Source organism: Crocuta crocuta, unplaced genomic scaffold (assembly GCF_008692635.1).
Source record: "Crocuta crocuta isolate KB4526 unplaced genomic scaffold, BGI_CrCroc_1.0 scaffold197, whole genome shotgun sequence".
NCBI classification, from domain to species: Eukaryota; Metazoa; Chordata; class Mammalia; order Carnivora; family Hyaenidae; genus Crocuta; species Crocuta crocuta.
The window spans coordinates 2,340,020-2,367,110 of NW_027532002.1; the positions used below are offsets into that span (position 1 = coordinate 2,340,020).

The 27,091-nt window shown below is 37.3% G+C and overlaps 1 protein-coding gene across 1 annotated transcript in view; it reads left to right on the forward strand.

Moving 5' to 3' along the window:
• Positions 1–27,091, forward strand: part of TBX20 (T-box transcription factor 20) — a 57,385-nt gene that overhangs the window by 6,306 nt on the left and 23,988 nt on the right. Inside the window, exons 4-6 of the mRNA XM_077775453.1 lie at positions 2,949–3,057; positions 6,960–7,118; positions 17,852–17,928. Of these exons, the coding sequence (XP_077631579.1) occupies positions 2,949–3,057; positions 6,960–7,118; positions 17,852–17,928 (345 nt within the window). The remainder of the gene's footprint in view (positions 1–2,948; positions 3,058–6,959; positions 7,119–17,851; positions 17,929–27,091) is intronic.

Below are 27,091 nucleotides of genomic sequence, written 5' to 3' on the forward strand. Positions count from 1 at the left end.
GGAGGGGGGGTGGGAGTGTGGAGTGTGTATTAGTTTATGCAAATAGTAGTAGCTGAAGTTACAGGAATCTAACTGCATACTTTAATACAAGCAAAGGGTATTAGTGGACTTTACATTTAGGGTTCTAAAGGCAAGCCTCACTGATTTTTTAAAGTTTTTTTTTTATGATTACCTAATTTTTGTAATTGGTTGGAAGTTCATATCAGAATGAAAAGTTTATTTACACGTACAGATTTAGGAACTCTGAAGTTTGGTTGGTTCTTTGTAAGGACTGAGTCTGGAGTTTTAGTCAAGGCACAGAACCAATACAGACAATTTACACATACTAGTTTGGATGGAATATTAAGCTTACTTAGTTGCTGATCACATTATTGAGCTTACAGTATGCCAAATACACTGGAGGAAAGATTAAAGGAAGCCTCTCAGAGTTTTCCATTCCCACAGGAGACTAGGAAGGACATCTTCCCAACCCTTCCAAATCAGTATATTAAATACATACTAAATAGCAGGACTAAGAAATTCTTAAAAAATGTTACACCCATTTTTTAAATAGAGCAAGATTCACCCATTTATGGTAGATTTTAAAATGATTATAATTAGTATTCTTTACTATTTATTATTAAATAGCTGATTCATACTACTCTCAAGTTTACTTCCATACTTTACAAAATCTTTTTAAACGAAAGGGAGAGAGAGAAGAGAGAGAGAGAGAATTTTAGTAGTATTCTAACCATTTTCACAAGCAAATCTTTTTTCTCCCCCCAAAGTCTTTCCCCTGAGAAGTTAATCACTCTTATTTAGCATATATTTTCTTCCTATCTGAAGGTATGAGGAGCTGGTGCAGGCCAGCAGGACTTTGGAAATATGACATGCCTTGTTTATGTTACTAATCTGTTCTGGTTGGAGAAGGAAAGCACGTACCAATACACTATCTTAACTGAAGCATGTTTAAGCTATTGCTGGAATTTTAAGTCCTGGGGGACTTGAGAGAGGAGGGGCTTCCTGTATGATTTTTTCCATTCATCCTACTTCAGTATATTTATATTGAAATTAAATAAGTGTTTGGTGTGTTATAGGATAGAAATATTCTAGCTTATTCAAGCAAACCGTCTTTATTATTATTAAAACAAATAGTGCTGTATTTCATAGCTCCATAAGGAAAGGTGGGGAACATGGTAAGTGATCATTTTTGTACTGATGGTAGATATTCCTTGTAGATATTCTCATTCCTTGAAACATTTTATTTCAGACCAAAGTTTACCAGTCAGTTGTTCCTAATCAGAAGAAATAATGCTTGACAGTATCATTTGAACTCAACAATGGGCAAGATACATACATTTCCTAAAGTAATGTTATCTTAAAAAAAAAGAAAACAATGTTATATTTTCACATAGGACATTTTGTTGTCTTTAAAGGAATTGGTATTTAAATAAGTTGGTCTTTATTATTGTGATGACCCATGTTGAATTGATAAAGAGGGAACATTTCATGAGCTTCTAGGGCTTTAAAGGTTTTTGAACATTTTTTGGTGAGGCAGGGAGGATGTGGTACTGGTCAATAAAACAATTTCATACGTAAAGTTGTAGCCTTGGAGGGGTATACTTGAAACATTATGATGGTTGTATCATCAAGGAATATACTTCGACTGAAAGGCATTTTTAAGCACTCCTCCAAAACCCACAGACAGACAAACATACACAGAAAGTCTTTAAAGTTCTTATACGGGTCTAGTAAGAATTTCTAGTGATGTTAGTCTTTTTTGTGCTTTGCTTCTGGTGGGCTTTACCGTTTCAGTATGGGCACCTAATTCTTCTATTCTTAGTCCTCTTTGTGACAAAGCACAGTGTAGACTTCTGGTTTCTTGATTTTTTTAAAAAGACACACTGCAGGAAATGCTTTGTGATTTTTTTTTCCCACTGACTTTGCCTCAATCATAATATTTATGTTTAATTAAAGATATAAGGATCCTATATAAAATTGAGATATAAATAGCCTGTTAAATGGATAATGGGATTTGTCCTATTAAATCAGGGATACTTCCTTTTCTTTCTCGAGTTCTGTATCTCCCCTGACTTCAGACAAGCTTATAGTCAGTGAATATCAGGATTGGAATTCATGAGGAGTTGTACTTTGTGTAGTACTTTGCAGATAGGACAAATGGCCTGCATCTAACTGTAAGTGAGTAAAAGATTGACTCGCACATAGCAGCTGATAAATGACAAATACATGATGTATACATTTTTTTCCCATCAAAGCTTTTCCCCCCCTGTAAGTTGTATGCGAATAAATACATTGAATAATGTGACATTTACCCAGCTTATTTTCTGTCTCATTTAGTGGGCGTCTAACTAGATAAAAGTCACAGTATTTAAGGTCCTAGAAGAAACAACAGATTGTGATCTGTGAACTATTAAAGGTTAGCCAGTCTGCTGTATTAAAAATTAGTTTGTCTTGTATTTATAAACTTCTGAGTCATCTTCAAGTTTAAATGAATGGATTATCTAGAATTGTTTCATCTTTTATGTTCTTTATACCTTTTTTTTTTTTTTAAGCAGTATTTACACTAGGAACTCATTACACAATTAATATAAGCTGGTCTTTCTTTTGAAAATACCAACAACACTAAGATTTTATATTTTACAGAAACAGACCAGTAGTTGGTAAGATAGATGGAAAAATACTCACCTTTTAAAAATGGCTTGCTAAACAGACAGTAGAAAATTTATTAGGTAAAACCCCTTTTAGATCAGTGTTACATAAAGAAACATGTTTGGATGTTTTAGGTTTATTTTGATAGTTATATTATTAAATTTGAGGTTATGTGGGGCAAATCAAATTCACCATTAATATGAAGTTTTTGTGTTCCTTTAGAATCAGATTATTTTATAGCCCACAGAGAACAGATTTTTTTTAAATGTCTAAATAAAAATCTCTCATAATTTTCTTAGGCTGTATGTACACCCAGACTCTCCTTTCACTGGCGAGCAGCTACTCAAGCAGATGGTGTCTTTTGAAAAGGTGAAACTCACCAACAATGAACTGGATCAGCATGGCCATGTAAGTATAGTGCCTTGGATTACGTGGATTCCCTAGGATGGAATGGAAGAGTGGCTCAAAGCTTCCTCCCTTAAATCTCTTCCTCTCTTCCCTCGCCCCATCCTGTCCTCCACCAATGAGTCATTCATTGATAATATCCATTTGTTCTTCAGGGAACTTTGATTGCTCTTAAGAGATCACTTACAGGATGCTGTGTGCCATTTCTACGCAAGAGAGTCAGGGACCTTCGGCATTATGAATTTCCTAAGACTGCAACTACTTTACTACTTGTGCCAACCAGACAAAGGGAATGAGCCTGTTGGATGCGACTGTAGCCCATTCTCGAGTTAAACATCCAGCTGCTGTCAGTGGTATATTAGATCACACAGCATAGAGGGAATGGGACTGACCTCTCCTTTGGGGGTTTCCCAAGCTGTTTTTAGAGAACACGTTCATGGGAGATGAACAAAAGGGTTTTATGCCCAAATAAATTTGGGGAAGTGCCCTTTACTCATTATATACTCCTGCTGTAGAGAGTCTTACGAATATTAAAGCACAGGGAGGTCTTGAAATGAAAAACAAAACATTTGATTTTGTGTCCTAAGGAGTTCATCAAAATATGGAAAAAGAGAAATTGGAATTCTGAGCTCATATCAGTAATTAATAGCACAAATAGCCATTGATGCAGGCCTTTACTCATTTGATAAGCCTACTTTGTAAGGAATTGTGAGGTTAGTCCATGCTCTTAAGTAAAGATTTACATAAAAATCGTTTTAGATTTTATGCTAAGAGAACTTTATACTTGCATCCTTCTTTTTGATAAGAATATTGTTTGTTTGTTTGTTTGTTTGTTTTTTGCCTCAATTGCCAGAAAGCACATTGGTACTTCATCGGTTGCTTTCCTTGGCTTACATATTCTGATATAATTATTCTCTCTCTTACCCCTTTATTAAGACGCTCGTTTAAGGTTTTAGTTTTCACTGGATCTGTGCACTTTAGAAGTTTCAGAACTTTTCTCAGAAAGGATGGTTATAAGTAGATACATATTAAAGAGTTTTAGACATGGTTTCAAATAGTTGGATTGAAATTGGAAGCAAATAAATCACTTAAGGCATTTCCACCATCCGTTTGCCCCCAAGAAGCCTTGTTTACATGACCAAATCAGAGTAACCAGGTTAACTCATGACTGCCGGTGGCACTGTGGGGATGCTGCAGATAGGTTAATGGGTCTCTGTTATTTTATGTATTGGAAAAGATAATTGACTTTTTTTATCTTTAATGTTGGGATAAGTGTCCTTTTCTATTTTCTTAAAAAAGATGTTTTCATTGATGGATTCTTTTTTCAGGTTAAAAATGATGAGTGTCTGAGAGACATTTTCCGTAGGCCAGATCATTCTTAATGTCATTCATATTAAAATTTCTTGGACTCCACTGAAATCGTTGCAGGGACAAAAGACATTTTTTATGGTTCCGGTATTTTCTATACATGAAGCTTTGAGAAGCACTGTTTGAGTCTTTCCAGAAAGACTTGAGAATTCATTTTGAGATCAGCTGTCCAGAATTAATGTTTTCTTTTTAATATCAACTTCATGGGTGGGAGTAGCACCAAGTTATATTTCAGGAGCTCTGGGTTCTAGTCTGATTAGGCCAAGATTAGATCTTGACAAATTGTTTAGTCTTAGAGGATTGTTAATATCCATTTTAGCTTTAAGTTTTTATTGTTTAATGTGACCCCTTGTCACCATAAAGAGTGTGTTCTGAAAACTACAAGGAAAGATTTTTAGATCCTGTGCAGTTTAGCCGAGTTATTTGAATTAGTCCTGAAGAAGTCCTTCTTATAGATGCATTTTTAGTTTTATAACAGGAAAATTTTTTACTTCAGGACATTTTCTTCTTCAGTGAAACAAAGTTCACATTTCTATTCGTGTTCTTTAACCCAATGAGATCTTGAGCAGAGAGTCAAGGAGCCTTGGGGTCTGAGATTCGGTCTGAGGTTGGACCCTCTCCAGCACCCTTTCCCAAAGGAAATTGACCTTGGGATGGTATAAGTAGGGGAGAGGGGACACTATTTAAAGCTTAGCGCTTTTTCCATTGTGTGTGTGTGTGTATGTGTGTGTGAGAGAGAAAGGGGGGGGAGAGGGAGAGAGGGAGAGAGAGGGAGAATGTGTGTGCTTTTTATTTCTAACTTCTTATTACAATATATAATGAACACCCAGGTATTTTCTTATATCAGTGTTAGGAGTTTACTTTTGTCACTTTGAGTTTACTCCAGTTTTTTTGTTTTGTTTGGATTTGAGTTTATTCCAGTTTTATGAGTGAGCATAAACATCTTAAACTCCTTGGAATAAGTGCATTATATAAAGAGATGACTTTTTAAAAGTCTGTTTCAATTCATTTGAAGCTCTCATTTGTTTTAGTTATTCCTATTCAGGTTTGGGATCATAAATGGATGGCATGTTCTAAATTCAATGCCGGTTAATTAATGCCCTGTAACTTTAAGTTGGCTTACATCTTAGCATACAGAAAGGTTGATTCTATATTAATTATCCCACAGTGACTAGTGTTGAACTCTGCTAACGTAAGCCAGCAAAAATACTCATTCACCACACCCACCCTTCTTACTATAGAAGATGGGGGAGCCATTACATGCATTGACACCGCCATTGACCACGCTCTTGCTGGACTATTTATCACATGCCTCCCCAGAGAGCCAGGATCTCTGCTAGGCCGTTGGGGTTAAGGGCATACAATGTGAGCGCTCTTAATCCCAGGAAGGACATACCCAATTTTGCAAATTTAGGTAGCTGTCTGAGTAGCAGGGGGGAAGATGGAGAAAACTTTTATATATGAAAGTGAATTTTATTGCTCGAATTTCATAATGGCAAATCATTATATTTTATTTAAAACACTCATCAGAAATACTGCCTTGTTAATCAAGGTAGGCTTATGGTTTCCAAGTATTGGCAACTTTTACAAGCTATAAAACAGAAGATGGTCATCACTGTCATTCATGCTTGGTTTATAACTGTGAGTCAGGAATCAACAGAACTGTCAGAAATACTAGTACTACCACTACTAAGGTTTACTGAGCACTTCCTATTTGCTATGTAATTTATGAGTGTTTTAACGTCATCTTCTCCTCACCACAACCCTGTGAGATTAGTAAGTTTTTGCATTTGAGAAAACAGAGTTGAGAGGTGAGATCACTTGGCGCAAGGAGCTAGAAAGTAACAGATTCTGCACTCTAAAGTCTAACAACACATAGCCTTTCTTAATTCTTTTTATTCCCCTCTACTACCATAAATAATAATCTGTCCTCTGAGAATAGGTAAGTTCTTACTTTAGAAAATGTAGACATATATCCTTCAATCTAACCAGACTAACAAAAAATATTTTAAAGAATTGATTAAAAAAAAAAAAAGCAAATGAACTTATCCTTCAGATGAATTTCCCCCCATCATCCTTTAGAAAGGACCCTTGAAACAGCCTGTATTGTTTACAGTTGTTTTGGTAAAATGTGATTTCACAACTATGTCTCTGCAGCACCCTGTGAAAATGATTTGCCTTAAGAATGGAAAGGGTATGTCTGGGTGGCTTAGTCAGTTAAGTGTCTGACTTTGGCTCAGGTCATGATCTCAGGGTTCATGGGTCTGAGTCCTGTGTCAGCCTCTGTGCTGACAGCTCAGAGCCTGGAGTCTGCTTTGGATTCTGTGTCTCCCTCTCTCTCTGCCCCTCCCCTGCTCATGTTCTGTCTTTGTCTGTCAAAAGTAAATAAACATTAAAAAAAAAAAAGGGTGGATCCTAATCTTAAAACTTAAATTCAAAACTATAGATTTTATGGTTCTTTCTTTGCATCATTATAATTTGGCCTATTTTGCAATACAAATGCTTAATATTCAGTACTTCTCATCTCTTTGTCGTAGATAATTTTGAACTCCATGCACAAGTACCAGCCGCGGGTGCACATCATTAAGAAGAAAGACCACACAGCCTCGCTGCTCAATCTGAAGTCTGAAGAATTCAGAACATTCATCTTTCCAGAGACTGTTTTCACAGCAGTCACTGCCTACCAGAATCAACTGGTGAGTTCAACATTCACCATTTATTTCTGAAATAAGGTAAAGATTTAAGAGCTGCTTTCATTTTCTGGGAGAGAAGGGCGATCCCAGAACTCAACATCGAAGTTCACTTTGGTGAGTGCTATTGAGTATCAGCCCCAGAGCCTCTAAGCATGTTGAGGGACCATGGCCTAAGGTTAGGAAGGTCTGTATTATGTCATCTTTTCTAGAATCTTTATACTCTTAAGTTGTTTACTGCCCACTATCCCCCCTAAACCTGCCCTATCTGCCTTCTCAAATTTTGCTCTTGAGTCAACTGCTTCCTTTTTCTCCTTTTGCTAAAGCCTCATGATACATATAACCACACACCCATTTCTTCATAAAATTTAGAGGTTCAGTTTTTCTGCTAAACTAACACACATACCCCAGCCAACTACCCAAACTACTGATATCCTGGATATTTTTGTGAAGCTTATTCAGTGTAATTTAAGGTTATTCTTGTAGAATGATTTTAAATGTCTTTTTAGATAATAAACTGGAGCATATAAGGAGTATATACTAAATTAACATCAAGATATCTAATTTATAATATTGAGTTTTATACTTTCTACTCTTTGTTATATATCACATTTCAAGCTTATGCATTTCTTCATCTATAGGGTTTAGTCCAACTCAATAAGTAACTATCAAAGTCTTAACTGAGGGCTAGGTGCTGTTAGATATGACCCCATATACTTTCTTCTTTTTTGGTCAGCCTCACTTTGAAGGCTGGGAGGTAATAGGAACATTCTCTAGTGAGGAAGCTGAACCTAAGAGAGGATAAGAAACTTTTCCACAGTCAGGAGGGACCAAAAGTAGAATTCCTTTTGATCTACTTCAGTAAAAGGAACTCATTCAGTGTACTTGAGACATTTGGTTTGACAAATTAGGGCCTCTCTAGGTCTTTGTTTCTTGCTTTTATTTCATTAGCTTTAAAATAGCCAGGACTATTCCTCTCCTCTTGTTTTGATATTGTTATATTTTGGGTTCTGAGTGAATGAATATTTGTAAGGTGTGCCTGGTAGATGGCTCGGAGTTCAGAGTGGGATGGTCAGCCAGAGGAGATATGGTGTTGAGTCTCTCAGGAAAAGCAAGAGGGTGGACCTGGGACCCCGGGGAGCCCTACACAGATGAGGAAATGGGTGCCCAGAGAAGGGATGTGAGCAAAAGGCAGGAGTGGATGTGTATCTGGAAGACATAAGCACCTATAATTTCTCTGTGACTTGGAGTAGATTCCACTTCACCATTGTGACTTACCTGTAAACTGGGGATAAGAACAGCCCAGAACATCTTGAGAATTGCTGTGAGAATAAAATGAGGTGCTGGGTGTAAACATGCCTTTGGAAATTGTAAGGCACTCTATAAATAAGGCATGTGGCTACTATTGGCCTGTCTCTGGAGTGTCCAAAGAGGGTCCGTCTCCTTTTGGATTGTAACGTGTCAGTGGCACGTATTTGTAATAAGATAAATGAAGGCACAAATGTTATCATACTAATCATTTTTTTTCTTTTTAAAGTTGGTTTATATATTTAGAGAGAGAGTGTGTGTGAGTGGGGGAGGGGCAGAGAGAGAGGAAGAGAGAGAGAATTCCAGGCAGGCTCTGCAGTGTCAGTGCAGAGTCCGATGTGGGTCTTGAACTCACAAACCATGAGATCATGACGTGAGCCAAAGTCAGACACTTAACTCAGCCACCCAGAGGCCCCATCATACTAATCACCTTAAAGTAAGAGCAAAGTCTTAAAATTTTTCTGTTATCTCTTAAGGTAACAACCCAAGAATAGATACTTCCAGAGAATGCCCAAGCTACAAAGTTGGGTATAGACTGACCCCTATGGAGGTCTAAAACACTAATACTGCTTTTCTGAGAATCTGAAACACTGACACCAACAATCCTAAGTTTTATTTGAGGGCACATGTAATACAGACATCATAGATACAGAAAACATTCCTGAAACATTCATTTTACAGGCATTAAATTTGTAGCGTTTGTACTATAAAACGTTAGATTTTTACTACTACAACAAACCCATTGATGTTTGAGAATCAGATAGAAACTTGTCACATGAAAACTTCATTGCTTTTATGAGAATTCTCTGTAAAGGAAACAAAAGCAAGAATAGGTAAATTGTGGGTTTTTAGTGAAAATTACAAACTGAAGAAAATTGAAGGAAAGTTTCTAAGAATAACTAACCTTAAATTTAGTTTAGTAAAAGGAGCAATCCTAAGTAAATGCTGGTAGCACCTCTCAGATCATGGTTCAGTGGAATGGGAGGTTTTACCTACATAATTATAATAATAACTAATATTTGGGTACTTACTATGTGCAGGGCACCATTTAAAGCACATTGTCTTAGTGAATCTTCACAAGGATATTACGAAATAGGAACAACCTATTTTTATGTCACATTTATAGCTGGGAAAGTTGAGACATGAGGTTAAATAATGCGTCCAAGGTGACCTTACTGCACCCATCACAGATTTGACTCCAAGGGGTTAGACTTACAGGTCAGTGTTCTTAACCTTTAAGCTTTAGGTGCCCAGTGTCCCCAAGAAAGCAGAACTTTACTTTCTCCTCAGCTTGTGACCCCGATGGACACGGAGACATCCTTTTTAGAGGATTTCAATTCTTTATGTTCATTTTGAAATTTCTTTTTAGAAAGTTCTCCCTACTTACCTGCTGTGTGCAGGACACCGTTCACTCTGCGGTGAGATAGTAATCATCCTAAACTAGCAGCTAATAGGAGTCAGACACTTTAATGACACTCTCTCATTTAATTTTTTCGACTGAACATTCGATTTGGAAAAAATCTCAAATACTCAAGAGTGACATTTACCTAAAGAATACAAAAATACTAATTCAAAGGTATACAAGCACCCCATTGTTTATAGCAGCATTACCTACAATAGCCAAATTAATGGCAACAGCCCAAGTGTCCATCGACTGATGAATGCATAAAGAAGATGCCACACACACATATACACACACACATATACATAGTACGTTACCACATTTTCTTTATCCATTCATCAGTCCATGAATATACATACATATATGTATGTGTCTATACCATTATATATATGTGTATATACATATATATCATTATATATATAATGAAATATTACTTAGCCATAAAAAAGAATGAACTCTTGCCATTTGTAATGACATGGATGGAGCTAGAGAGTACTCTCCTAAGTGAAATAAGTCAGTCAAAGACAAATACCTTACTATTTCGCTTATATATGGAATTTAAGAAACAACAAAAAAAGCAAAGGGAAAAAAAGAGAGACAAACCAAGAAACAGATTCTTAATTATAGAGAAGAAACTGGATGGTTACTAGAGGGGAGGTGGGTGGGGATCTGAGTTAAATAGGTGATGGGGATTAAGGAGAGCACTTACTGTGATGAGCCCCGGGTATTGTATGGAAGTATTGAATTACTATATTATACACTTGAAACTAATCTTACACTGTATGTTACTTAAAAAAAAAGCTTAAAAAAAACCAAATATCCAAAAGTTAAATAAATAGTAAAATGAACCCCATGTACTCTGCACCCAGATTCAACAATTAACATTTTGCCAAATTTGCTGGACCTCACCTGCCCTATTTCTCTATATGTGCTTTTCTCCTCCCCTCAATCATTTGAAACTAAGTTGCACACATCATGATACTTTACCTGCAAATACTTCTACAAGTATATATGGACAATAAGAATATTATTTTTGTAAGCACAGTATCTTTATCACAGCTAAGAAAATTAATAAGAATTATGCCTTAATATCTTCTAAAATTCATTTCATACCAAAATTTTCAGGATAGACCAACAAATGTTTTTTATAATCTTTCATTTACCCGCTCTGAAGTAGGATCCAACTACAGTTCCTGATTTATTACTTTTAATTTAGAAAAATCTCTGTTTTTCTTAGTATCTCATTTAATTCTGACACTAGTCTTCTAAAGGAGACCCCATGAGACCCATTTTGTAGATGAAAAAAACTAAGGTTTTCCTTTTTGTTGGTATCATGCTAGATTGCAGACCTAAGGAATTGACCATTGACAGTGTCAAGGTTTGAAAAATGAATTTGAAAAATGCACTAAAGACTAAGATACTAATAAACACACATCCTAACACTAGTTTTTCCTCTTGCAAATGTTTATTTCTAATTGAGATTATAAGTGGGCTTTAGATCCATTTACCGGGTCCTAGCTATTGTTAACTGCATCAGCAAGTATAAAGAGTAGTATGACTAGTATATCACTTCATTGCTAAATAACCTTTAATAGAAGTGATTAAATCCAGAACTAATGTTTTCAATAGTCCCTGCTGTGTCTGAGTTTATTTCTTTACATCTACTTTTAAGCCATAATTCCCATGTGATATATATATATGATAGATATATATATATCATATATGTATATGTATATATTTGAAGTTTGGGTAATAGTCAATGATTTGTTTGATATGGTATACTAATAAAGCCAGTTTTGTAAATGGCTTATAAACCTTATAAGACCAGTCAAAATTCATATTCAATAAACATTTGGGGTGAATAAATCAGTTTGGGGGTTAATATTTTCCTTAGTCATAGGCAATTTTCTAAATTTATTTTTGATTCTTTTCAAGCCTCCCCATATCCACTGCATTTTCACAGCTATGCCATGCTTGTGTACTATTTCCCTATAGTAGATATACAATAAAATAAATACATAGGAAATAAACATGCACTTAGCATAAATATTAGAATTTTTTGTGCACAAAGAATAGAAAGAAAAGACAGGGAGACTTAAAAGTTCACGTTGTATCTCTTAAACTTTAGATAGGACTGTTATTTTCATATTTGTTAAAAGTGAAGTCAGTTTTCAACAGAATTTGTGAAAAAGCTTCTCCTGTATTGTGGCTGGTAGTTTTATTTGCAACTAATGAAAATGGGACATTTTTGCTGTTTTTTTTTCTTCTAGTTTTTGTGAGGAAATGATTGCATTTCTTTACATTATTAGATAAAACTTAAATACATTACATTTTCAACAAACTATTTTATAATTTAAGATTTAAAGGTCATACATTGTTTTTGAGCAGGCAGACCATTGCTGTAGAGTTGAAGTGCAGGTCAGGTTTCATTTTTAAATGCCTTTGGACAGATCTTTTCTTGCTACTTGGAGAAATGGTCTCTGAGGGCCAATTTCTCCTTATGGCTGGGAACTCTAGCTGGATGTAGAGTCCGGTGATCCCACACGGAGTAATAGCCACAGGGAATGGCCCCCTTCTTGGTGTAGTGACTGCGTCAAAATCTGCCCTTCAGGAGCGCCTGGGTGGCTCAGTCAGTTGGGCAGCCGACTTCAGCTCAGGTCATGATTTCAGGGTTCGTGGGCTCAAGCCCTGCATTGGGCTCTGTGCTGACAGCTAGCTCAGAGCCTGGAGCCTGCTTCAGATTCTGTGTCTCCCTCTCTCTCTGACCCTCCCCTGCTTACGCTGTCTCTCTCTCTCTCTCAGAAATAAAAAAAATAAAAAACTAAACCAAAATCTGCCCTTCAGTTATACATACATTTATTATCTATAGATAAAGGAGATGTTAAAAGAGTGAAACTTTTTTTGCCTAAGAAATGCATTATGTTTGGGGCCCCTGGGTGGCTTCATTGGTTAAGTGGTTGACTCTTGATCTCAGCTCAGGTCTTGATCTCAGAGTCATGACTGCAAGCCCTGTGTTGGGCTCTGCACTGTGTGAGAAGCCTACTTAAAAAAAAGAAATGTATTCGATTAAGATAACAGGTGAAGAAACAGGAGGGTATTCTGGCCTGAAGTCATCAGTGATTTGCACAAATGCAGGCACCTACCAGATTGCAGGAAACCTGCCCCTTAATGCTTTTCCTCACAAAATGAAAAATGTTGCTGCTTTTAAATTTTGTTTTTGAATTATAAGCTATACCTGTAGTTTCATTTTATTTCTAACATATTATGTTTGGTAGTTCACTATTTGGGGCTCCTTGGGAGTCCTCAAGGATACATCACCCTTTTTTTTTTTTTTTTAAATATTTTTATTTATTTCTAGGAGAGAGAGAGACAGCGTGAGCAGGGGAGGGTCAGAGAGAGAGGGAGACACAGAATCTGAAGCAGGCTCCAGGCTCGGAGCTGGCAGTCAGCACAGAGCCCGACGCGGGGCTCGAACCCACGAACCACGAGATCATGACCTAAGCGAAAGTCGGACGCTTAACCGACTAAGCCACCCAGCCGCCCCAAGGATACATCACCCTTGATGTGAATGATATTGTTCAACAGCGTTACACCTAGGGGTGGGGATTCTGAGTTAGGGAACAAATTAAATGGTGTCCAGCTGAGCTCACCATCCAGAACTCAAGTCCTTTCTTTCATCAGTTCTCAAATGTATAACTTTTTCAGTTATCCCAAATTTCACGAAGGGGTATACAACTCTGTCTTCAGAAATGAACGTCTTTCTATGTAACTACTAGTTTTTGGAATATCCATGGAATAAAACCAATGCCTGACCTTTTAAAAATGCATGATTCCCTAGGATATTAAAATCTTGCTATTTAGAAATTATTTTATTTTAAAATTAGAAAACAAAATGAAATGCTTTTTATGTCAGTCCAAGAAGAGTTTTGCTAGTCCATCACTGGTAAAAAGATGAAGTCATATTTCTGATTGCTTGTTCTTGAAGCAAACTTCAACAAGCATTTCTGGGGTCTTATCGTTGACACCACAGCAAACTCTGAGACCAGTGATATCCACTGTGAGCGCGGGTGGGGGCGTTAAGAAATTTAACTCCTTGTTGTTGTGCTGTTAATTAGTACTCCATAAAACCTGTTCAGGATTGTAGTGGTAATCCAGGGCCCCCATTCAAGTTTAGTAATTAGACATCCATTCAGCTTTTTTCCCTCTGACTTCCAAAAGCAATTATTTTCCCTGAAATTCGATAAAATGGTCTATAGAGAAAGTAAATAGCTGTTTTTTGTCTTGAGCACCTTTTCTAATCAGCACTCTAAAGTCAAACCATTGCTATAACCAACTGGTACATCTAGGTGTATGGGAGTACCTTGTACTATTCTTGAACCTTTCCTGTAGTTTTGAAACTGTGAAGAAAAAAAGCTACCATTGATCTGCTTGGGGATTATGAAAGAGAGAGTGAAAAGATATTGGAACTAGAAAATTCTGGGGTGCCTGAGTGGCTCAGTTGGTTAAGCCTACGACTTCAACTCAGGTCACGATCTCATGGTTTGTGAGTTTGAGCCCTGCATCAGGCTGTCCTCACAGAGCCCACTTCAGATCCTCTGTCCCCTTCACTCTCTCCCCCTTACCTGCTCATGTTCTCTTTCTCTCTCTCTTTCTCAAAAATAAATAAACATTAAGGGGCGCCTGGGTGGCTCAGTCAGTTAACCGTCTGACTTTGGCTCAGGTCATGGTCTCGCGGTTCGTGGGTTCAAGCCCCACGTCAGCCTCTGCGCTGGCAGCTAGCTCAGAGCCTGGAGCCTGTCTTCGGATTCTGTGACTCCTTCTCTCTCTGACCCTCCCCTGCTCAACGCTGTCTCTATCTCTCTCTCTCAAAAATAAATAAAACATTAAGAAAATAAGATAGTTGACATTATTTGTGACAGTCTATTTAAAAAAAGAGAAAGAAATAAAAACATTAAAAAATAAAAATAAAACAAAACAAAATAAAATTATAATAATGAAAGAAAATCCCAAAGAAATCTGAAAACCTGTTGAATGTAATTCACTTCTTCAGAGTTATGGCAGTAATATTAGAGTGGTGACATATCGGTTGAACAATACACACATGCTGCAAGTATTTACTCTCTACCACAGTCAACACATTCTGAGCCAGTATTCTTTACCTTTTGAAAATAATGAAGAGCAGCAAATGCAATTTTCAAAATCCTTTACAGTGACAAAGCAGATCAACAGCCCTTTAATCATTATACCAGATAGATCATACTTTATGGTAGTTTGTAAAGACTCAAACAAAGCTTGCTATTCCCATTTGAATGGCTGTTAAAGGACTCCTTTGAAAATTAGTTTTTCTGTCAAATCTGTTCACTTTTAAATTTTATTCATTAACTTATAAGAGTTGAGTTTGAAGGAAGCCTTTACTGTCCTCCTACAGCTTCCATTTGAAATTTTCATCTGGGTTTGGTTCACCCTTAACATCACTGGCATTGCAGTGGCTGCAGTGCCATCATCTTCAGTGGCCTATCAGTCGCCGTCAGTTCTGGGAAGCTATGTATCCCTCTGCTTTGTGCCTTGGAATTTTAAGCTCCATTAGGGTAGGGACCACGTGTTCATCTTTGCACTATCCGACATTTAGCATAGTGCAGAAGAGGTAATCGGTCCTCGTTAAATATTTGTTGATGAACTATTTTGAAAGCATTTTCATGAACTGTAAGGCACTTCAGAAATAGAAAGCACTTTAACTTACCGTTATTCAGTAGAAAGAGACACCGGTCCTGTCTGAGGATTTAAAAATCTTGTTGGTGTTTTTAGAACATGGGACTTGCTTGTGCTTTAGAGATGTTTACAGTTTATTTCAAACAAATAAAAACTTTCTCCTTCATCCTGAAAATTGACCTTGAAAATTGAATCCTGGGGCGCCTGGGTGGTTCAGTTGGTTAAGCATCTGACTTCGGCTCAGGTCATGATCTCATGGTTCATGAATTCCAGCCTCGCATCGGGTAGGTGAACAGGAGCCCTGCTTCAGGGTGATCCCCACAACTCCCTTTCTCTCTTCCTCTCTCTCTCTGCCCCTTTTGGGGTTCTCTCTCTCTTCCTCTCACTCGCTTGTACAATCTCTATCTCTTTCTCAAAAACAAAAAACAAAAACCCAAAACCTAAAACCTGATCCGAAAGAATGGCTGAAATAGACTTGACCCTTTAGAAATCCATGGCTATGGAAGTGGTGGCAGAGAGTCAGAGAAAGTTCTCTGTGAACCCTGAGTGGCCCCAATTTACAGGCAACCTTAGAGGTTTTTGGGTATTTCTTTATATGCAAACTTAAATTAGCTGCTGTGATTCACTAAGAACAGTTTTCTGACTTATTTCCTTCCTTGTTTATCATGTCCATTAACTAAGCTGAAAAGGAAATTAGTAAATTTTGGGGGGGCTGTGAGATACTGTGAAGTACTCTGAAGGCTTAATAATCTTACATCTTGCCAGTGTTCATGGAAGAGAAGTGCAGTGTCTGGATAGGATAGCACGGGAAGTTCTAGCTTACAGGAGGCAAACAACTTCTTTGCAGCTTGTACATTGGTTAGTTCATATTTAGAAAACTCAAAATGGAAAAAAAAATGCCTCCCTTTTGTAATGAAAAAAAGCAATTCTTTAGGTGTTATTTAAAATGAACAGCAGATACCTTCTGATCAGAGGAAAAGTTGCATTTCGGTGAAAGTATATTTCAGGCTATCTAGTTTGATTGTTTAGTGCTTACGAAGAGGATGTACCTCAGTCAAAACTTTTTCTCCAAGTTAAGACTGTTTTGTGCGTCTCTCTCTAAAGATTCATGTGGGGGGTGCCTGGGTGGCTCAGGTGGTTAAACGGCCGACTTCGGCTCAGGTCATGATCTCACGGTTTGTGGGTTTGAGCCCCGCATCAGGCTCTGTGCTGACAACTCAGAGTCTGGAGCCCACTTCAGATTCTGTATCGCCCTCTCTCTCTCTGACCCTTCCCTGCTCACTCTGTCTCTCTCATTCAGAAATAAATAAAAAACATTAAAAATTTTTAAAAAAATAAATAAAGATTAAGGTGGGCTCTTGTTTTGATACTAATGACCCATGACTCTGTTTAAAGGTGTCTGGTTCTAATTCAGATACCGATTAACTGTGTCTCGGTCCTCCTGGGTTCTTTTCGGCTCTAATCATGAAGTCATGTATCTTTACTCAGTGTTTCCTTAATTGTTTTTCTTCAGAACCTGGTAGTCTGTTTCTTTGGATGGACAGTGCATATGACTTAATGGATTTTTTTACATTAATATTAATTCTGTGGGAATTGTGACTAGCACATTGTAGATACTCAATACTTCAGACTATGATTCTTATTAGGGAATTTTTTTTTCTGTATAAGCACAGAGTCTATAAATAGTACTGTATGGGAGGCTAACAAAAGACTTATTCTCATTTAGTCAGATGGAAAGGGGAGCAGGGGTAAATTATACTCTGAAAGCTTTATAGCCTGTATTTATGTCATGGATTTCAACATGGTATTGAACATGAAGCTATTATTGGCCATTTTATCTTTTTACCCACTATAGTATATGTATGTGCCGATAGGACTCACAAATGATGGTGCCAAGTCAGCCTGAGGCCACATTTTTGTGTTTTTTCCCCATTACCCACCAATGCTGGCCTAGACAGCATTGAGTGCAAGTCCGTCCCTCACTGCCCTCTTAAATACTTTGCAGAGCAGTCACAACGTTCACAAAGCACCACCCCACGGTTTGTCTCTAGACATTGACCATCAGCCTGATCTCTAGGTTCTCTAGGGCCAGCTGGTCTTCAAATCCCACCTCTCTGAGGACTTCCCTGATCAGCTGTCCCATTTGGCTGTGACCCATCCCTCCCGTGAACTTCTCTGTCACTTTCCACCCTTCTCACAATCCAGAGAGACGTTAAGCATTCCTGGGGTGGCAGGGAAAATGAACAAACTCTTTATTTCTGATTTTACTTCCTTGACCTCGGAAATGATATTGTCTTGTTGCCCATTCATTCCTTTCCAGATAACCAAGCTGAAAATAGATAGCAACCCTTTTGCCAAAGGATTCCGGGACTCCTCCAGGCTCACTGACATTGAGAGGTAATGAGAATTTTCTGTTTACTTTTTTGTCCGGATAAGATAAAGCAAAGAGCCAGTTTGTAAGGACACACTCCTTTCAACGCCAAAGAACCATAACCTTACTGTAGATAGTCTCCGATTCCCCACTCCACTTTCCCTTAGCTATGCAGCTGCTTAAGCTTTGACCGCGTCTGTATCTGCATCTGTTCTGTGCTATTTCCAAGGAGGCGGTTTTTATGGTTGGGACATTTACTCAACTGTAAAAAATAGGGTTTCTTCATTATCAAAGACCCAATCCTTTTGATGATATTAAGCTTCGTGTCTCCAGTGGCAATCTGCAGAGAAATGCAATCTGGATAGCCTTTGCCTTCTGAAGTGGACATATTTGCTAGCATGAAGAATATGCATAGTTCAGAATGTTGAGGCAAGGAGATCTAATCTAATTCAAGGCACGTATTTTACCTGTGGTGTAGACTGCTTATATGTTGTAGGAAACATCAGGCTCAGGACCTTTAAGAAGATTAGGGACAACCATGTGTCTGTAACTTCACTTTTTACTTAATTGAAATGGTTCACACTTCGCGAGACCATCTCTGTCACGAGCAGTGACTATAATGAGATCCATAGCTCACCCGTAGGAATGTCAAAAAATGTATTTTTTTTTAGGGAGAAGATTTTTCAACCTGATTATTTATATCTCTTACACCTACTATGTAACTTTCTGTACTTTTTGTGTGCGTGTGAGGACATTTAAGTTCTCTCTTTGCAGATTTCAATTCTACAATAAATAGTCACCATGTTACACATTAGATCTTTAGACTTTATTTATCTTCTGAACTTATTCTTTTATGTGGCCCAAAGTCTTTATTTGACAGCTGGTGTACCCTGGCACCAGTCCTCAGGTTTATTTTACCTCCAAATCTTTGTGTGATTTCCCTACTAACTGCTACACATTTCTGTCATGCTCTGTGTTCCCTACCACACGGTCACATCTCCTGACCCCCGCACTTCTTTCCAACTTGTCCTGGCAATTGCTGATTTTTACAACAGATAACTACATGTTTTAGCCACATCTATGTGATCCTTCCCTCAGCCTTCCCAAGTGGCAGAGCTTGGGNAGAAGCCAGCAGAAGAGGCTGAAAGTGGGGCAGGTGCTGTGGGATTTGAGTAAAAGGAGAAATTAAGTGGTTGGGGAGCTTGACAAGTGGTTGGGGTGCTGAGATCAGGGAAAGAAACTTGAGCTTGGGGTTGAAAATCCATTGCAAACTGCAGAGAGACTCCAAGTGGGTAGCTCTCCAATTAGGTGGGACAAAGGCAGGCAGCCAGGCCTTGAGACCAAAGTCAGTGAGGATGTAGCATCAGCAGTGTGGGTGACAAAGGAGTCCATTTACAAGGGCTGCTCTCATTCAAGCTTGACCTTTTTCATCTGTTTATGGAGAGCCAGATGCACCAATGCCAACTAAATATGTACAGGTGGGATTATAAGTCAACTTGTCTGTTTCAGTCAGGTAGCAGGTAAGAATGAAGACAGTGGCCCAGTGAGGCGGTAGTGGTGTGTTTTTGTAGTGTGTGCCCTATCTTCTGTCTCGAATCAAGGGGTGGGTATGATACACGGGGTAACAAACTCTGATATCAGAGTCCTAGTTCTGCCTTACTGGCTCAGCGATCCTGGGGAAGTCTAGCCTCTGAGTCTGTTTCCTGTGGGAACAATAACCCTGCCCACTTCAAAGGTGTATTATGAGAACCAAGGAAGATAACATTTATGAAATACTTTATAAGTCTACCAATAGGAAATAATTATAATTATTATTTTTTGGCCCCATCCAAGTGTACTTTACTAGTCTTAATAAACCACTCCTAGAGTAAAAATAGCTTCTAGTTGCACGTGCACTCACGAGATGGGAGTCCCGAGACTGACTGCCCTTTAGAACAGCAGATTTAATAATACATGCAGCACATTTCCCACTTATTGAATAAGCATCCTGATGTAGGGAACACTCCCATGAATGTGAAGCTGAGTAGCTTTCAATGGTCTGAAGGTGAAAAGAGCCTTTTCTGTGACCAGCTGAAAGTTTGCAAGATGACCTAACTAGTGTGAAATTGGCCAAGGTTTTGGATTTCATTTCCAGGTATTTAAGGCTGAATTTTCCCTAAACAGCCTTTGGGGATGGGTCAAATCAGATCAATTGATCTTTAGAGACCTAAACAAATTAAATTAGTCTGGAGTCAGTTACTGCACTAAACCATCTAGTAATTGAATTGCTCCTTGTAACTGATTGAAAACAGCCCTATCTGTAACAATAGAGAGGACTTTTCTTTATAAGAGATCTGAGAGAAAAACACATCTTTTTATGACATGATGACAGAAATTGCACTTTTCTAACCTAATTGAACATGATATTATAAATATGTGATCTTAATGATTTCAAGTTTCCTGTTCCAGATTTACAACTACTGTACGGGACACCCAAACAAAAATGCCTTTGGGCCTGGATCTGTTTGCCATATACCTCTGCACTCATAGTGTTATTTCTTCTAGGGCTGCATATGCGTTTCGGATACTATATAAGACATGACAGCTTTCTTGCTCTCATTTTACTAGGTTCCGTTCAGACGCTTGAATGTCTGACATGCTTCACATGTAGCCTTACTCCTCTGTGACAGCATCTCCCTCATTTGTAATAGGAAACCCACCTCGTTAGCAAAAGTAGAAAGTATTTTCAGTAGAGACTTTGCACGTATACCTATAATGGACAGGTTAGAAGCAAACCAAAGCCCAAATTGATTTTTTTTAATTTTTTAATTTTTTTAAATGTGTATTTATTTTTGAGAGAGAGAGACAGACAGACAAACAGACAGAGCATGAGCAGGGGAGGAGCAGAGAGAGAGGGAGACACGGAACCCGAAGCCTAGAGCCTCTGAGCAGTCAGCAGAGAGCCTGATGTGGCACTCGAACTCTTAAGCCATGATAGTTAACCAGCTGAGCCACCTAGGTGCCCCAGGGATTTCTTAATATAACCGAATTTATAATTATTTGCTTCAAGGAAAGAAATACCTGCTGGTCTGTCCGATAATAATAAACAATCTGTCAGGTTGGTGTTTTCTTGGTGGGGGGGGTTGCGCTTTATACAGTAAGTGAAAGCACAGTGTTACCTCTGAGAAGGGAAAAATAACTAGGAGCGTTTTTAAATGATTTCTTCAAAACTAAGTTTCTTTCATTAGTTTTTTTTCCCAAAGAGTTCATGCTTATTGCAGAAAAATACTAACAAGTAAGAAAAAGAGCATTAAGTAAGTCACAAATCCCATTTACTCAGTGGTAATACTGCAGGCAACACTTCATATATTTTTTCCAGGTACTTTCCTATGCGTGAACAAACGTTTACTTCCTTTAATGTTTACATACATACTATTTTTAATTATTTTCCCTTATTATCAATAGATGTTTGTCTATAGTATATTTTTTAATGGCTGCCTAATTTTCTACTGTGTACAATCATTTATTTGAGCGATGCTATATAATTGTTATTTACATTTCCCACTCTTTATTATTATAAACAGTGCCAGGAGGAAAATACATATCTTTACCCACATTCTTCATTATTATCATAGGACAAATACTAACAAAAATACTGGGTCTAAGGATATACTTTTTAATCATATTTTTTTAATTGTTAAAAATTTGGGCAAAACTAAATATTCAATAATAGAAAAATGGTTTAATAAATGTTTATAGTTACGCAATGGAAAACATTTTTTAAATTGTGGTAACATATGTAACATAAAGTTTGCCATTTTAATCATTTTTAAATATAGAATTCAGTGGCATTAAGTTATATTCACAGTGTTGTACAATCCTCACTATTATTCATTTCCTGAATGTTTCCATCATCCCAAACAGANAAAATTGTGGTAACATATGTAACAAAGTTTGCCATTTTAATCATTTTTAAATATAGAATTCAGTGGCATTAAGTTATATTCACAGTGTTGTACAATCCTCACTATTATTCATTTCCTGAATGTTTCCATCATCCCAAACAGAAAATCTGTACTCGTTCAATAGTAACTCCCATTCCTCCTCCCTTTGCCTCTGGTAATGTCTGTTCTACTTTCTATCTCTATGAATTTGCCTAGTTTAGGTACCTCATAGAAAGGGAAAGATACACATGTTTTTAAGGCTTTTCATACATACTGCCAAGTTTCCCTCAAGAGTAATTGTGCATGTCATGGTCAAGAGTGTCCATTTCTTGTACCATTGTCAAACATAATCACTGTCTTTTCATCTCTGACAATTTGATAGGTGAAAATTTGTCCTTTCTTTTGTAAATTGGCCTGTTTGTCATTAGCCCTATCTTTTTTTCTTATGTATTGTTCATTTTTTCTCTTATTGATCTATACAAGCTACTTATATATTCATATTTTTATTGTTTATGTATATTGGAAGCATTTTGCCAGTTTGAAATTAGCTTTTTGTTTTTGATGAATCAAATATTTTATCACCAAATCTGTTTTTCTTTTACTTTATGATTTCTACTAAGACATTCCCTACCCCAAAAGTATAGAAGTATGTAAATATTCAACTACAGACTTCTGTCACTTTACTGCTTTCTAGTTTTTCACTTAAAAAGTCATACAGTATTTATTTTAGTGTAAGATGTAAAATAGACTGGTCACTGTACATTTTTTATAAGTGGTTCCAATACATGTGTTTACTAACATATTCCTTTCCCACTTATTTATAATTCCCCCTAAATTCTTACCTGTAGTGGTTTTTATAGTCTCTTTATTAATCTTCCAGTATCATTTTAATTTTTGTAAATTGATGAAATATATAAAAACTGATACTTACATATCTGATATGGCCAAACTCCAAGTCTTATTACTGGTTATTTTCAAATTTTCTTGATATTTGTTGACACTTATGCTTCCAGTCTTTGGAATCATTTTGTCAGATCTTCCCAAAAAAATGTCATTGGAATTTTGACTGGGCTCATATTCAATTTCTATATATAATTTGGGGGAGAAAATTGGTATCTTTACAGTATTGGGACTTCCTTCTGGGAATATGTCACATGTTTGTCCTTTTACTGAAATGTCTTTTTATGTTCTTTAGAAGTTTTGGTATTTTCAAGTTTGTAAGTCCTCACCATATTTTCTTAGGCCCCATATTTTCTTGGGCACATAACTAAGTCTACTAGAGCTAAACTGTCCAATTTAATCAATGGTCACTGACTATACATGGCTAGTGAGGACTTAAATGTGAGATGTGCTGTAAGTACAAACACACAAACCCCATGATTTTGAAGGTTCCTTGAAAAAAGAATGAAAATATCTCAAAAGTAGTTTTAAAATGTTGTTAGATGTTAAAATAATATTTTGGGGGTGCTTGGGTGGCTCGGTCATTTAAGCATCCAACTTTTGATTTTGGCTCAGGTTGTGCTCTCATAGTTCATGAGTTCAAGCCTTGCCTCAGGCTCCACACTGATAGCTTGAATCCATTGTCTCTCCCTCTCTTTCTGTCCCTCCCCTGCTTGTGCTTGCTCACACACTCTCTCCTTCCCCACCCCTCTTTCAAACTTAAAAAAATGACATTTTTGGGGGCGCCTGGGTGGCTCGGTCGGTTGAGCATCCGACTTTGGCTCCTCAAGTCATGATCTCACTGTTGTGGGTTTGAGCCCCGTGTTGGGCTCTGTGCTGATAGCTCAGAGCCTGGAACCTCCTTCAGATTCTGTGCTCATGCTCTGTCTCTGTCTCTCAAAAAATAAAATAAAATGTTTAAAAAAATGACATTTTGGACATATGTTGGGCTAAATATATTAAAATTAATTTCACCCTATTTTTTTTTAAAGGTGACAACTAGACTATTTAAAATTACATATATAGCTCACACTACCTTTGTATTGGATAGCACTGTACCAGAGAGCTTTTTGGGAAGAGAGAGCTTGCTTTTGAAAGTAGAATTTTTCATTAGAATCTACTTAGTATAGTCTGTAAAAAGCTATCAATTCCTATAATCTTTGGCATACTGCCATTTTGACGGAACTTAAAAAAAAAGAGTTTTAATAATTTTTCCTTTTAGTCTCTTGAGTTTTCTACTCAGATTGCTGTATAATTTGCAAAAAATGATAATTTTTTCTTTCTATTAGCTATGCTTTTTAAAATGTCTTTTCCTTGCTTTATTGCACTGACTAAAATTTCCAAGACCCTATTGAAAAGTAATGATCATCATTGGCATTATTCTCTTGTTCTTGATTTGTTTAGCAATGCCTCAAATGTTTGGTCATTATATACAGTCTTCATTGGCAGTACCCTTCTATGTCTAAATAAAGAATTTTCTGTTATCCTGAATATTAGATGAATTTATATTTAATAATCTTCTAACATCTGAAACAATTTCAATTATTTTTCTATTTTTAAGTAATAATATGAATAATTATAGTCCTATTGTCTATGTGGAACTATCCATTTATTCCTGGAATAAATCCTGTCTGGGTTTTATCTGGTTTTCTTGTAACCATACTGGATTTAATTTACTCCTATTTTATTTAAGACATTTTATCAGTTTTTGTAACAGAAATTTAACTTTGTTTCTTCTTCCCTTTTCTGTCCATTTTTGGCATCAGGTTTCTGCTAGTTTGTTCAAATGAATTGAAATATGTTCCTTTTGATCATCTGGATCAGTTTAAAAATGTAAGGAAGTCATTATACAGTTTTGCCCTTAAATTCATCTGGGTGCATACTCTTATGGGGAAGACTTATTTAACTAGTTAAGTTCCATAGTTTATCAGAAATATATATTAATTTCTATCCCATTTAATACTTTTTGTCTTGGAATTTGCTTTGCCTAGTCTTATATTGCTACACTTTTTAAGATTTTGCTTTCTTTTATTTGCCTTTTAATTTTTAAAAATCTTTGTCACTATAGCAGTATACTCCCTCTCTCTTGCATCATCCAATATCCTGACATTTGACAACTGTCTCTAGATCCTCTTTGTCTCTTGAATTACTGACTTTCTTAGTTTCCTGCTCCTTCTTATAGTAAAGCACCTTAAGAGTGTGTCTATTCTCTTGCCTTGGTCTTTCCTACCCTTCAGACTTCCCCCCTCTTCTCCACGGCCCACCCTTGTCCAGGTCACCAGTGACCTCTTCATTGCTAAATCCAATGGACAGTCTCCATTGGCCTGTCAGTCAGGCTTGACACTTGTTCATTCTCTCCTACTTCCTTCTGGCTTCCAAGACCTCTCACTCTTGTGGTTTTGATTCTACTCCATTAACCATTCCTTCTCCACTCCCCTGGTTGGTTCTTCCTCTTGTCCTCCATCTTTAGACAGCGGTGTGTTCCAGGCCTTGATCCTGGGACGTCTCCTTCTCAATCTGTACTTCCTGGGTAACTCGACCTGGTTTCATGCTATTATATGCTGATCACTATTACATGTACATCTCTGGTTCTGGCCTCTCAGATTCAGAGATCTGACTGGCTATTTCTTTTACTGCCCTCTCCCCATAAAGGGCATCTCCGATTCCACACATCTGAAACAGGATGCCCTGTCATCCTCTCCCATACCTGCTCTTCCCTTACTCTTCCCATCTCAGCTATGGGCAACCACATCCTTCCCATGGCTTTGGCCAGAAGGCTGGCAGTCATCCTTGGCTCCCCTTTTTCTTTCACTTCGCACATCCAAACAGTTAGCTAATCTTGCAAACTATGTCCAGAGGATTCCAACTACTTCCTTACCATCTCCACTGCTACCATCCTTATCTAGGACACTATCATCTCTTTCCTAGATTATTACATGAATTTCCTCATTGATCTTTCTACTGCTACTCTTAGTGCCCTCAGGTCCATTTCTAGTACACCAGTCAGAATGGTGTACTTTCCCTGTCAAGTAAAGGGAATTGGACCACATCACTCTTGCTCAGAGCTCTCCAGTGACTCACTTTCTTATCGATAGTAAAACCCCAGTCCAGACATGGCTTGAGAGGTCTTATGGAACCTGACCCCAACCCTCTCAGTTCTCTCTCTGAACTCATGTACGTTTCTCTTGGTCACCTTTCTCTGAGCCTGCCCAGTCCTCTTCCTGGAATGTGTTGCCCCCAAATCTGAATGGGTCTTGAGGCTTTGTCTTTTGTTTCCTACAATATCCCTAGATCCTAGAATAGTGGCCAGTGCATAGTAAACACTCACATATATGTTGAGTAAATTATGATTAAAAATAACAAGAATATCTGTATTTTTAAAAAATTTTGTCTGAAGGTCTTTGTGTTTTAATAGAAAAATGTAATCCCTCTCCAGTATTGTAATAAGTGATATGTTTGATATTTCTGCTCTCTGTTTAATTCAGCTCTTTGCTTTATACTTTATTTTCTCTTCTTGTCCTTTGTTATATTCATCAACTTACCCCTGCCCCACCCCTTGATATCCCACAGTCAGGCAGTGGGCTGTATACTTTACACACTCGATTTTAGTTGCTCGTCAAAATAATCCTATAGTAAAGAACCATTATCATCCCTATTTGGTAGATGAGATAGCAGAAGTTTAGAGAGATTGATACTTTATTCACACAATTTGTGAGTTGAGCTTCACACCCACTGTAGTTTTTCTGAAACCAAAGTCTTTGCTCTAGTGTTATATTTCTTTTTTTAACAATTATGCTTTCAAATTCTAAAAGACATAACTGAAAACTTGATATTTCTGTTATTGTCAGAAGCTACACACTTTCTTTTCTTGTAAAATAGGAGATATTTAGTATATGATTCTTCTTTGTACTACCCATTCCCCTCCATCCATAATTTTGGTTTACATGATCTGGGATTTTTTTAAATGTTTTATTTATTTTTGCGGGAGAGAGAGAGAGTGCATGAGCGAGCGCAAGTTGGGGAGGGACAGAAAGAGGAGGCAGAAGATCTGAGTCAAGCTATGCTCTGAGAGCAGCAAGCCCGATGCAGGGGTCAAACTCTCAAACTGCAAGATCATGACCTAAGCCAAACTTGGATGCTCAACCAACTGAACCATCCAGGCGCCCCTGATCTGGGATTGTAAATCCAGTTTTTATTCATGTATCTTCTTTATCCTTTTCAAAGCTTTTTTTTTGTTAAGGATCACAGTACATTAACTATAGTCATTTAAATTGAATTCTAGTCATTTTACTGTTTACTGCTCATTTCTGTAGTCTTTCCAATTTTT